This window comes from Salminus brasiliensis, chromosome 25 (genome assembly GCF_030463535.1).
Source record: "Salminus brasiliensis chromosome 25, fSalBra1.hap2, whole genome shotgun sequence".
NCBI classification, from domain to species: Eukaryota; Metazoa; Chordata; class Actinopteri; order Characiformes; family Bryconidae; genus Salminus; species Salminus brasiliensis.
Genome location: NC_132902.1, coordinates 6534516 through 6547858, shown reverse-complemented (window position 1 = coordinate 6547858; position 13343 = coordinate 6534516). Strand labels below are relative to the sequence as shown.

At 40.0% G+C, this 13343-nt stretch overlaps 1 protein-coding gene across 4 annotated transcripts in view; it reads left to right on the top strand.

The window, feature by feature from the left end:
• Positions 1 to 13343, top strand: part of LOC140547794 (interleukin-1 receptor accessory protein-like 1-B) — a 327860-nt gene that overhangs the window by 117126 nt on the left and 197391 nt on the right. For all 4 annotated transcript variants that reach the window (XM_072670986.1, XM_072670984.1, XM_072670985.1 and 1 more), the window contains exon 3: positions 1795 to 2074. In XM_072670986.1, the coding sequence (XP_072527087.1) occupies positions 1795 to 2074 (280 nt within the window). The remainder of the gene's footprint in view (positions 1 to 1794; positions 2075 to 13343) is intronic.

Sequence of the window (13343 nt, the reverse complement as noted above, 5' to 3'; positions counted from 1 at the left end):
CAGCTGGGCTTACCAGCTGTTCCAGCGGGGAGCTGAGCGAGGGATGGAAGAGGAAGAGAAGAGGGAGAATGAGGGATAATGGAAGAGGCAGAGTAGAGGGTTGGACCAAAAGGGACACAAGATGACCCGAGCATGAGGAGCTGAAAGGGTGCCATTATGATCATCACCATTATTAGACAGTGCAGCTGCTTGTTAGCGACGGTGCTGACCAGGAGGGAGTACATGAGTCAATGAATGGGACTTTCAGGTCGACTTTAAGTGTTGATTGATACTGTGACTGTCTATCTCCAAAATAAAACATGATGGTGGAACCTATGTCTAAATATTTGTGTATTGTCTGCATGTCTCTTTTACTTACCTAAACTGTGTCTAATGAGATTTTACACAAATAGAACGCATTGTATGCATTCACATTTCTATGCAATTTAACATAGAGCAAAGGCAGAGATGGCATTTGTTTATTTGTTCATATATAGGCAATATACCAGGTAATACCTGGCTGTGGGAGGCATTTAGCTCAAACTTGTTAAGTACACCTGATAGTCGGGTTGGATCGAGGTCGGATCATGTTTTTAACACAAACACTCTAGAGTTCATGTGAGACTGGGCCGAGGTCACCTGTTCTCAAGGGTCTTGGTGTGGTTGTTTTAGTCCATTTCCAAGTGTGATTACTGTATTCCTACCTGCTCAGTTTAACCTGATTAAAAAGTGCAGGTGTGCAAATGCCCATAAACTCATGTTTAGCAAGAGAAGACATTCTGTTAAAAGGCTATTGCACAGCTTTGATCTGGTCTGATGCTCAAACATAGTTCATAAATGAAAAGAAAGGTCAAAGCAATGTTCAGGAAAGGTTGCAGAAACCAGGCCTTTAAGCAGAACTGAGGTTTTGGCACACAATCTGTCCTCTGGAATCGAGACGAGTTGTGGTTTTGTGACCCACAGCCTGCAAACTGTGTTTGGAGCTGGGACCACACACTGCTCATATACTGCCCTGTCTTGTACTCACATTTTCACTATCCATGTTTGTCACCCTTTTTACCCCCTTCTGTTTTTCTATCAGTCTCTCTTTCTCTTTATCTCTGTCAGGCTGTATGTCTGTCTTACTCTCTTACTCTCTTATTCTCCTATGATCTTTTCTATTCACTCTCACTGACTGTGTCTGTTTCCTTTCTGCTAACCTTTTATTTCCATGTTATTTTCTATCTCTCTTGCTCTCTCTAGCTGTATCTCTAACTGCCTTTATTTTTTCCTCTCTCCTTCTCTCTGTCTCTCTCTATTTTTCTGTCTGACTCGTATTGGGTCACAGCTGGTGCCGTTGCTCAGCCTCTGCTGGATGCTCAGTCAACTGCTATCCATCCACACACAGCTGCAGGCAGCATGCACGTACACACACACATGCAAACACACAAGACACACACAGACATACACGCACACAATACGCACACAAAATAATGAGCCTGTTAGTCTCTGCTGCCTGACTCTCCATCTTGCTGAGCTGCTGTTGTAGCCCAAATGTTAACACTGAATGAGTAAATCACTGAATGAGTATTAAAGACTGAATTAGAGTGGTTTTGGATTTGTTGTGTATTTTTCCCCTGTAACAGAAAATGCCTTTAGGGTATTTGATCATCTTAATAAAGTAGGTTTTAAAACAACTATTAAAGCTCAACATTTGATTTTAAAAAGTATTATTAAGTAGTAGTAATAGACAGTAGTAGTCCCTTGTGATGTTATACAATGTGAGGTCATTGCTACTTTACAACTCTGACATCCTCATATGTCTTCTGTTAACAGTGGATGGCTGCACAGACTGGTCGGTGGACTACTTGAAATACAAAGTGCTTCTTGGGGAGCCTGTGAGGATTAAGTGTGCACTGTTTTACGGATATATCCGCGCTAACTATACACACGCCCAGAGTGCGGGCCTCAGTCTCATGTGGTATAAGAGCGCAGGGCACGGAGACTTTGAGGAGCCCATCTCCTTCGATGGAATCAGGATGAGCAAGGAAGAGGACTCCATCTGGTTCAGGCCAGCTGAGTTACAAGATGTTGGCCACTACTCTTGTGTGTTAAGGTAAGAGACCAGGAGGCCAGGCACCAACATTTTATTTATTTAAAGATTGTATTAGGCTTGCTGCTGATGTAACTCATCGGAGTAACAATTAAATGAGTCAGATACACTCACCAAATAATTTAATATGCTGTAATCCCATTATTTGCTTGAACTCAAATTATTGAAGTCTGCTGTATGTAGAACTAGATATATCCCACATATTACTCAAGTATTTTGAGTTAGGTGAGTATTTGTTGAGTTGAATCAACTCATAATAATTGAGTTTAGTCACTAGTGTAGGATCTATTAAAGAGCACATGATTTTAGTAATTTCTCGCATGTTGATGTTTCTCACTGATGATACTCACATCTTACTCATTGTCTCCTGGCACCATGTATTGGCATAATTTTCATGTCTTCCCTCCTCATCATCAGTGTGTTATTCAATTCAATTCAACTTTATTTTCATAAGGCTTAAACATTCACAGGCTTAAACATTACAACAAAACACTGTTAAGCATAGTCTCGGGTGCAGGATTGTTAGAGACATGCAATAGTACAAGGTCATTAGGCAAAACAAGACACCTTTCTCCCCAGGCTACACTGTCTTGTGTGTACATGTATACTCTGATTGGCTTCTGTGTTGTAGGCTGTAAAAGCTAGTTGCCATCTTCTGTGCTCTAAACGGCTCTAAACAGTGAGGCTTTGGGATAAGTTAACTCAAAAGCTTCATTCAAAATAATAAGAATCTGTTCATTATCCTAAAGTTATCTATTTGAGCAATTTTAAAATGCAATATTAGTAACCTTTTCTGGGCTTATAGTGTAGGGCAGGGGTAAGGAACTGAGGGCCGGAGTCCAGCTCATTTGACTGATTTTCCTGTTCTAACACATGGATTAAATTTGGCAAGGTAAGTTAAGAATCAGTACTAAGGGTGTTCCCCACCCCTGGTATAGGCAGAATATAGTAATACAGTATAAGGTCTTTTTCCTTTCAAAACTGCCTCTATTATTCATAGCATGGGCTCCACAAGATGCTGAAAACATTCCTTTGAGAATCTGCTCATTGAGGCTGCTTGAATGTATCTGCATGATTTTATTCATTGTACTGCTGTCACATGGCTGATTAGATTAGTGAAAGAATAGGTAGGTGTACAGGCCTTTCCAATAAGTTGCTTGGTGAGTGGTAATGAAATTGGGAAATTGCATTAGTAGATTAAAGGCACATAATAACTACTGTGAAACTAATATGAATGCTATGTAAAGGGAAGAGTAGATGTCCAGAACTGCCCACAGTTCATTTGATATAAATGGGTTTAATTAAAGTTTGATTAGTGGCTGTTGTGGTCCTGGTTGAGTATGAGGACAAAGAATGATGTTGAGAGCTTCATGGTACAAGGAACAGCCAGGAAGTTTAGTCAGTTAGCATTTAGTTGCTAATTGGCACAAAAAGTGGCAAAGTATCACTGTAAAGATCACAGTGCTCTTGTCTTTGTTCTTGGACCTAACTCATTTTAAGGTGCATTTACTGTGTAAACCTTTAGGTTCAGGAGTGTTCTTTTCTTAGGTCTTTCTCTCTCTTCTGTGGCTCCCGATCTCTTCTCCTTCAGTGCTAAGGAGGAAGGGTTACTGGAACACTTCCTCATAAATCACAGTCCTTTAAAGTCCTCCCATGCCCATTCCTAATGAGTTCTTCCATTCTGTAGGCAGAGGAGCGTAGGGCAGAGGAGCTTCTACAGACGTCCTCTGCCCCATCACAGCCACTGCTTCGCTTAACATGCTAAATTAATTCTTCATTCATCTCCAGGGAACTATAAGGCATTAAGGACCATTGGCAGATGCATAACTCAGAACCCATGTCTGGTGTCTTTGAATATACATAAGGAATTCGTGCATGTGCACACTAGGGAGTGTGTGTGTGAGAGTGAAAGTGAGAGTAAAAGAGTATGAACAAAGGTAGTTAAGAAGGTCCTCTTTTACCAAGCAATGTGCCTACAGATTACTAAAAGGTGCTAAAAAAAAAGCTAATAAAATGATAACAAATTTCTGCAACAAATCATCAACAAATGGCATCTCACTAACCCCAGCCGTGGTATATCTAAGTCTTAAGTTTTCTAAAGTAAATGGCATTAAGATTAGCTTTGATAGGAGAAAAATGCAAAGAATTCTATTTTTGCCACGCCGTCTAGTGGGCTGGCCAAGAAAAGGCAGTTTCACTTACTGATAGGCTTTTAAAGGGAAGTGGTGATGGCGATGCTGGCCGAGTCTCTGTGGACAAGGCTTGAGTCTTTAACCAGGTAGGGTCACATGAAATGGTAGATTAAACAAAATAGATGTAATGTTATGCCACAGCACCTTTTTCAAAGTGATGCGCATCTATTTTGGCCTGATAGAATTTCATTAATATATACATTAGTTAATTAATGACTTTAGTGTTTAATTTGTGAATGATACAAGTAAAGCCTACAGTTTGTTGATACCAACATCAAAATTTTCAAAGTAGATTTTTATGCCCCCATTTTCATGAGAAAGCAGATGCTCTCTTAGAAGAGACATTAGGGAGCACTACACATTGGTTATATAAATGCTTTGTTAAAATCAGCATGATATAATTGCTTACTTTTTATCCTTCAAGTCCAAACCCAGTGGTGAGCCGATAACTCCTTAGACTGCGCCCCAGGATCCCCTCCAGCAGGCAATTATGGCCGAAAAATGATGCGGTCATTTTGCACATGAATTTTACCAGTTTGTAGTTGCACAAATTCTGTATTCAAAATTGGGAAAAGTAATGATAGAAGTGCCACTGACATCATTCTAAATGGATATAATACAATACATTTTTACCAGCCTTACAAATCACGTGTAGTCACAATGATCTAGACTGTGAAGAAAGGGAATAAGATGACAGAAATTATAAAATGGCTACTGGCTCTTTGCCATTAGGTGCATGGGAGAGTTTGTAATTATGTGTGTTTGAGTGTGTGTGTGTGTGTTGTGTCTATGTATGTGTGTATTTGTCTGCCCATGTATGACTCAGTTGCATCTATTACTCATCTACTCAAGTCAGAAGCAAACTTACACCTCTCACTCTGTCCCTCTGTCCATGAGCTGCCATAGGCCTGGTGTAATCATTTTGGGCCCGGTTATTGTGTAATCAGTCTGAAAGTGGGGCGAAAGGATTTGATTTGGATGAGTGTGTTGCTTTTTAGCTAGTCACAAATGCTTAGGCTAATTAAGGCCAATACTTACTCATCCAGAATTGCAAGGAATAATCCCATTCTGTATTTGCGTGTCCGTACCCTTGTCTCCCTCCAGCTCGAAGAAAGCTTTGCCATGGCTCTGAGGACTTGGGACACAATGGCCAGTAACAGAGGGAGAAAATAGCTATTTTTTCTGCACTGTAAAGCATGGATAGGACAACTACTCAGACGTGATGGTACTTGCGTACCAGATTTGCTTTTTTTGTGCTATAACACTTTGCCAATAAGAGCAATGTCCAGCAAAGGAGGACAGATCTAATCTGGCCAGATGACTGAGAAAGAGTGAAAAAGAGCACACTCTCATGAGCTTACTGAATTAGACCTCTGAAAGGTAAGGTGCCAACGGGTCAGTATAGTTCTATAATGGATGAGTAAGCACAAATCCTAAGCTGCTATTCTACATTTCTTTGTATGGTTCCTGGTCTTGCACTCTATAACATTGCCAAGGTTGTATGTTCCAGTGTAGCTACCTGTTTAGTATTAAGCAGCCACCCGGAGAACTGGAAACGTTAGAATCCTTTATTGCAGGAGAAGCTCTTCAGTGAATAAGTTATTAATCACAAGCACTTTCACTGTTCAGCCTGAATCCTTGGATGAAAATAAGACAAATAAAAATCTTCCAAAGTTAGTTAGAGCTGAAAGCGCTAAGCTGTGGGGTGATTTGAGATCACTGGAGTTTCTCCATGGGAGATGCAGGCTCTTGCAACTGAACTAAACTTTCACTGGCCCACCACAGCAAATTACTGCTCCTTGGCTTGGAGTCCCATCAGTAGCAGTAAAAATGAGGAAATCATATATTATATGTATGCATAATTATATGGTAATAACTTATTAACCTCTGAGGTAAAGGGCGTCTTCTTCTGAAAGGCTCATTAGGCCTCTTCATTAAAGGGAAGGCTGATTTTAGAGGACTCTCTCTCACTCTCCCTTTCTCTCTCTTCCATACGGGGTGGGGAACGAAATTTAATATTTTACGCTTCGTCCCCATGCAAAGTTAACCTTCAGTTTGAGCTAAAATATTCTTTGATCCTAACCAGGAAAAAGTGAAAATTATTAAGAAAAGGTTTCATTTCTCCTTGCTAAGTTATTGCTATTGTTAAATGTGAAGCAGCAAATTTCTAACATTAATGCCATGCAGGTCAGCTTAGATGAAGGAAACCTGTCAGAATGCTTCTTATTAAAAATAAAAAATAAATAACTAAATAAATAAATATATATATATATATAATATATATATATATATATATATATATATATATATATATATATATATATATATATATATATATATATATATATATATATAAATTGTATAAATATAAGTCCATAACACAATGTATTGTATACAAATTATAATACCAAAACTGATTAGTTAAATAGCTATTTAAGTAGTTATCTATACCACTCCACCCCAGAAAAAAATAAAACACACACAGATCATATTTATAGCAACTGAATTATAAATTGTTTATTTTTCCATAATAATAAGTTTGTTTAGTGTGCACCAGAGTTCAAAATGCACCTACTCTAACATTTCTTGACAGAGCAAATGTACCAAGGTACATTTTAAGTGAACCAAAGCTGTATAAATACCACAAGTATAAACACACCCTGAGACTGTTCCTGCCTTATAACTATATAAATATTATACATATAAGTCCATAACACAAACAATGTATTGTTGTCATGATCCACTCGGTCTGACAATGACGGGAGAACACTCGCAGGGGATGGACTGAAGCGAGGAGTTTATTGATAAACCATAAACAAAACAGAAATGCAGCACCAATTACTAGGGATAAGGACGAACTAAACAAAACTGTGACAAACCATACTGGGCAAACAAAAGGAACACACCTGGGGCTGGTGAGGCACTAGGGCAGTGCTAGCTGCCGGGGCTGAGCCAATACCATTACTCAGAAACATAAACCTCCAAGCCGAGCCTGGGAAAGCTATGAACTAGGACATATAGAGTAGCGCTAGTCAGGCGCATTGAACTTACTAGACTTGAGAGCGTGAGGAGTCAGCCACCAAACCTAGACCACTGTTCCGGTCCAACGGTGAGGAGAGCTAACTGCTGAAGCAAGCTGGAGAGTCGCTCACTCCTGGAGCTCCAGGACCCCAGCTTGCAGAACCAAAGAAGCCTGGCGAGAGATCGCCGCAGACCTGCAGTAGCTCCCTAATGGACTCCGAGATGAGAGCTGCCTAGCTAGTTAGCTTCCCCTGCTAAGCTAGCTAGGTAGAGAGAGTCCTCTTGTACAAGGATGCACTCTACAGACCAGACCGGTGAATACTGAGTCTATACTGTTAACTGAATAACCTGGGTGCATGTGGTGCACTAAGGGTAATCCTCGGCAACCAGCAGCTGGCCCTAGCCCTACTTAAATACACCAGCCCACAGGTGTAACACATTAACCAGACAATGAATAGTCACATGACAAACAAAACCAGAAACCAAAATGGCGACGAGGGGTGTCAACCCAAAAGTCCATTTCAACATAAAAGTCCCGGGACCGCCTTTGGGGCGGGAGCGGCGGTGCGGGCGTGACAATTGTATACACATTATAATACCAATATTGATTAGTTAAGTAGTTATTTGAGTAGTTATCTATACCACCCCCCCCCCACACCCCCAGAAACAAAAAAAAACACACACACACAGATCATATTTATAGCAACTGAATTATAAGTTGTTTATTTTTCCATAATCACAATGCCACTAGTGAAATTCAACTGTCCCATCAGCCATCAACGCTAAGCGTATGGAAATAAGCTGGATAATAATATGAGCTATAAGATGTTATCTAAATGTAGCTGATAAATTGCAGCCTGTTTTGGGGCCATCAGCAGTGCTGATTGGAAGTTTGTCTCCATCTGTTCTCTGCACCATTTGCTGGTAGGGGTGATAATATATTGAATTTGGATTAGGCTTAGGACACAATGGGCTAAGACAAAAGCAGGGAATTCTCATTTAGGAGGCAGAGGGATTAGAACCTACAGCTTTATATAGAGTAATTCACAGTGTTTTTGCATCAGCAGAGGGAGTGGCCTCAGCCTTGTTCTGTTGCTGGATGTATATGTACTATAAACTCCACTACCAGAACCATATTAACATGTGGGTTAGTAGGACCAGAGCACCCAAGTGACCCAGTGGTTGGCTGGAAAGGGGTGAAAATGTCTGATTGATTAATTGGCTGCTCGCTCTCAACACATTTTTAAACATGTGTAAGTATTGCTGCCCAATAAGTTTGTTGACTTTGAGCTCATATTTGTGCTTTATGAGCATAGAATATTCACTTTCATTTAACATGAGTTAGAAACAGGTTCAGATGTCAGGAGGTATAAGTTTACTTCAGAAAGTATGTGTGTGTACCCACACTACACTACTGTTAGGGATTTTGAGGATCTGTTCATACGTGTAGTTCAGTTCCCTTGGTCTGGACCAAACAAGAAAAGGATACATTGCTACATTTTAGTCCTTGTGTGCTTTGCTGACATATTTGCAATAAAAAAAGTCAGATGTCAAAGCTGTCAAAATTAATGTTGCTGCATCCCAACTCACACACATCAAGCTCAAGCAGACAGAAGAAGTTAAGAAGAAGTTAAAGCTGAGAAATGTGGGCAGGTCTGCATGGAGATTTACCTGTGAGTTTAGCGAGCAGGGAGCATTGGTACTAGTTTTTGTGTGCATGAGTTTTTCACACTTTAAACAAATTATACCAGAGTTTGTTTAGAAGTTTGGTGTGCACCAGAGTTCAAAATGATTTTCAATTTTTTTTTTTATTTGCTCTTCACTGACAGAGCAAATGTACCAAGGTACATTTTAAATGAACCAAAGCTGTATAAATACCACAAGTATAAACATACCCTGAGACTGTTCCTGATTATAACTTGTTGAAATGTTATGGATTAACAGATTTTAGAGGAAAGTTTGTAGTCTTCTTCTAGGAAACATTTTGTGTTTTTAATGTCCTTGAATAAGGTTCAACACCTGAATTTTTTGTTTACCTTAAAGATATGCATGTGTGTGTGTTTGTGTGCACAGGTGGATCATTCACTGTGTGGGAGTATGTGCAGTGTGTTTTTGTGCTTGTATGTAAAGTATGCAGTTTTGCATAAGAGGCATAAATCATTTAGACATGCAGTTGTGCTGAGAGGGCTACACCCCCCTCCTCAACCCACCGCCATCAACACATCCCCAACCCCAAACTACATGCCTGCTTTTAAAAGGACCCATATCCTTAATTTGTCTTCTATTTTTTTCTTGAACCCACATGTGGGTTAAAATGCCAAAATTATGTTCAAGTTTATTTAAAATTATGCTTTTACATGACTGTTTCAATCTTTATCCCTTAAAATCTCTTCATTATTAATCAATAAAGTCATTCAGCTATTCTGAATTGTACAAATGTACAGAAATGGGTGTGTGTATGTGTGCTGTGGACTGTATGAAGCCAGTGTCACAGGTCAGCATTGTATATAAAAACACACACCACCAAGCTGCTCCCTGGAGATACGCTCCCTTCTGACACGTACGCTTTATGTGCCTCCAAACTGTGTGTGAAATCAGCCTCATAATCTCCTGTCTGTGTGCGTGCATGTGTGTGAATAAAGGAAGAGAGAGAGATTGAGAGGGCAAGAATATGAAAAAGAGATATGAGAGACGCTGTGCTATAGTCACTGTAAAGGTGTGTGGGCTTGTAACACCGTCAACTGTGTATACCTGAGGAGTGCAGAGCAATGTGAATTTAGACTCTCTTAACTGGCTGATGGACATCTGGTGACATTTCCTCTTGACAAGAAGCAAATAAAGCTGGTCAGAGCTAAGTGCAGTCTCACCTTCTCTCCACCCTTCTAAATTACAACAGCCAGTTCAAATGAGACAACTATGTATGCCCCAAGATTTATCTTTGCTGAGCACAGAATGAAATATTTTGAAAGACCCATGAACAGCTCCTGAAATGATGAAGTAGCTTTTGTCTCCAGGCTCTAAAAAGCTCAGCTCTTGTTCCACATCATGGAATGATGCCAGCTCAGAGATGACATGAGTGTAAAAAGGAATGTTCTTGGCAGGACTAGAGCTGCTGTCTGAAATCAGATGAATTTGTTTCAGAGTGCTGCACACGCCTTTTATTCCATATGTCAACTAATGTGCAAAATAATTGCCAGTGACAGTGTTTGTCTTTGAGTTCTCATAGAGCAGTTCTCTCTGACCTGACAAGAGCTTTACTCATGTGGTATGTTAGTCATGCCTTAACTCTTGAGCTAATAAGCCATGGCAGTTCATGACAAAGTGAATAACACTGAAATGTGTATCAAACATAATGTAGCAGAACGAAGCCACCTGACCACCTGTTGTACCTTGTTATGGCAGATTATTTATTTGCATTTGTGTTATGCAGGAGCATGCTCACAGATTTATGGACAGGGGGCTTTACTTGGATGAGTCTTGGCCAGGTTTCCATCAGGATAAATTAGAAGCCCCTAAAATATCTGTTCATCATAAAGGGCAAAATCGAATAATATGGCTATTTGACACCCACTTGCTTTCCTGGGTTTTGCTTTGTTTTGTGCCGCTTTTGAGCTTACCTTATGCGCACATTGACCAAGATGAAGTCGTGGACGTTGGAGAGAAGAGATGATAAAAGCTGGTTGGTTATTGATTTAGCCCAGTACAGATACTTGATTCCCTGGCTTTTGTATATAAACAGCACCATATAAGTGGCCACTGCTTCGCCAGCTTTGACCAGGGCTTTTGCTAGTGGACCGTTGGAGTTGGCCCAGTTTACGGCTAAAGCCCCCTAAAACTCAGCCCTGGTGTTGGAGTTGCAAAGGCTTTTATTGGAGTTTGGAGTTACAAATTTTATTGTGGCATACAGTATTATTGGGGTGCGGAGTAGCTATTCACAGGTGATACTGTGTTTATGTCTCTTTCTTGAGTAATTTTAAAATTGAAAAACAAATAAAAAGTTATGTTTGTATATGAGGATAAAGGTTAGTGAATGGTCTGAACAGCCGATATTGATTGGTTCTTGCTGATTCCTGGCATGTAACTTAAATAACATTTTAATGGCACTGTGTATTCATGGAAACCATATAGGCATAGATAGGAATGCTTGTTGAATGTGTTTCCATCTCTGGCTAAAACTTTTTTTAATGCACATCTATAAGACTGGTTCATTCTGACCTGTATGCTCTTCTTTTTTTTCTTTTTTTAATGACAGTTTAATAAAAGTTTAGTAATCACTAATCACTGATCTCCCACCCCTTGGCCACTTTAAATGGACACAGAGGACTATTTGGCTATGGACACAGTAGACATTTGACACATCATAGAATTCTGGGCTACCTTAATTTTAAAATAGAAATAAAAAAGATCCATATGACCAAAATTATAAATGTGTCTTTAAAAGTGGGGTCAAACGTATCATGAGGAGCAAATCTGTCAAGTGGTTACAGAATACCTCTAAGACCTCCAAGATGTGACATTTTCTCCCACAACCTGTTGCAACATTGTAGAGTGGCCTCTTGTCTGCTGGGATACACGTGTAGCTTTACTTTCCCAGTCTTTCTCTGCCTTCACAATAGGGGAACAGTGACAAATCTTTCCTGTTGTCTGTGTGTGCATGTGTATGCGTCCTGGAAATTTATGGATTCCCTGCATGCTCTTCCATACCGGGCTTTTTGGTGGCTGGTGCCGGTGGTGTCTGTGGCCCTGCGGGAACACAGAAGAATTGGGTATGCCGCTGCAGAAGCTGACAGCTATCTCTCAGGCAGGTGACAGAGAAACGTGCCATCGACGGCACTCCCTTGGTCCGCTCAGGGCGGTATTGCACACAATAGATCCAGCTCACTTGTCACATCACACACGCACAAAGCATGGACTTGGGGGAGGGGTTCAGTTGGTCATGCATGATGTATGCTGTGGCACATTTGTTATGGCTGGAGAGACATGTGGGTTGAACGGCCAAGCAAGACAGACTCACATGACATGGATAGCAGTGCAGTTGCAGGAAGAAAAGCATTTAGATGACTCTAGTAGTATAATATAATCATAAATGTGCAGATATTTTTAGTGTGTATGTGTGTGTGTGTGTGTGGTTAAGTGAGTGGGAGGAAATTGATAAAGCATTATTGGTACTCAAATTGCATTAATATGTTATTGATATGAATGTTTGATTATTTAATATTAATATTTTACATACATTGTTAGACTGATAAATTAATAAAATCCATTTTTAGATTGGATTAGTATGGTTGACAGAAAAAGAGAGAGCAAGAGTAAGTGAGTGAGAGAGAGAAAAATTCAGATTCAGTGTGGGAGAAAATGAGTGAGTGAAGAAGAGAGCATGGCAAACATATTCATAGAATATTCATAGAAAACTTTACACTTTACTAAAAGAAGATAAATATGAAGATTTGTCAGAGCAGGTTCACAATAACACATAGATTACAAGTAGAAATCGTGCATATCATTGCAAAATATGTACATGCAATAACACACTTTGTGTGTGTATGTGTGTGTGTGTGTGTGTGTGTGTGCCTGTGTCTGTAAGAGAGACAGCAAAATAGCATATGTTGTGTGCGTTTGTGAGAGAAAGACCCTGGGTTGATTAGAAAGAGGCACTGGGAGGTTTCCTACAGTAATTTAAGGAGTCCCATCTCTAGCTAAACTCATTATGAAAGTGCTGCTTTGATAAAAGCCACCCTATCAGCTGCATTGTTAGGCACATGAGCCTAATCTCCCCAATAGCCAGCTTCATATTCGACACATTCATACACAAACATACACTTGCAGGTGTTGCAGTTTGACCACTCATCAAAACATCTCATAACAGGCTCCTGAGTTGTACATATGGCTAAGAGAGTCTGAGTTGTACATGTGGCTAAGCTTGAATCCAATGATGTCACAGCCCTGTGCACCAGTTAAGGTAACTGTGGTACAGGTGAAAGTTGAAACAGAAAATTCATACAACAAGCTGATGACTAAGAAGCCTTGAAAAAGAAAACTGTAGCCTCGAAAAAGAAAAC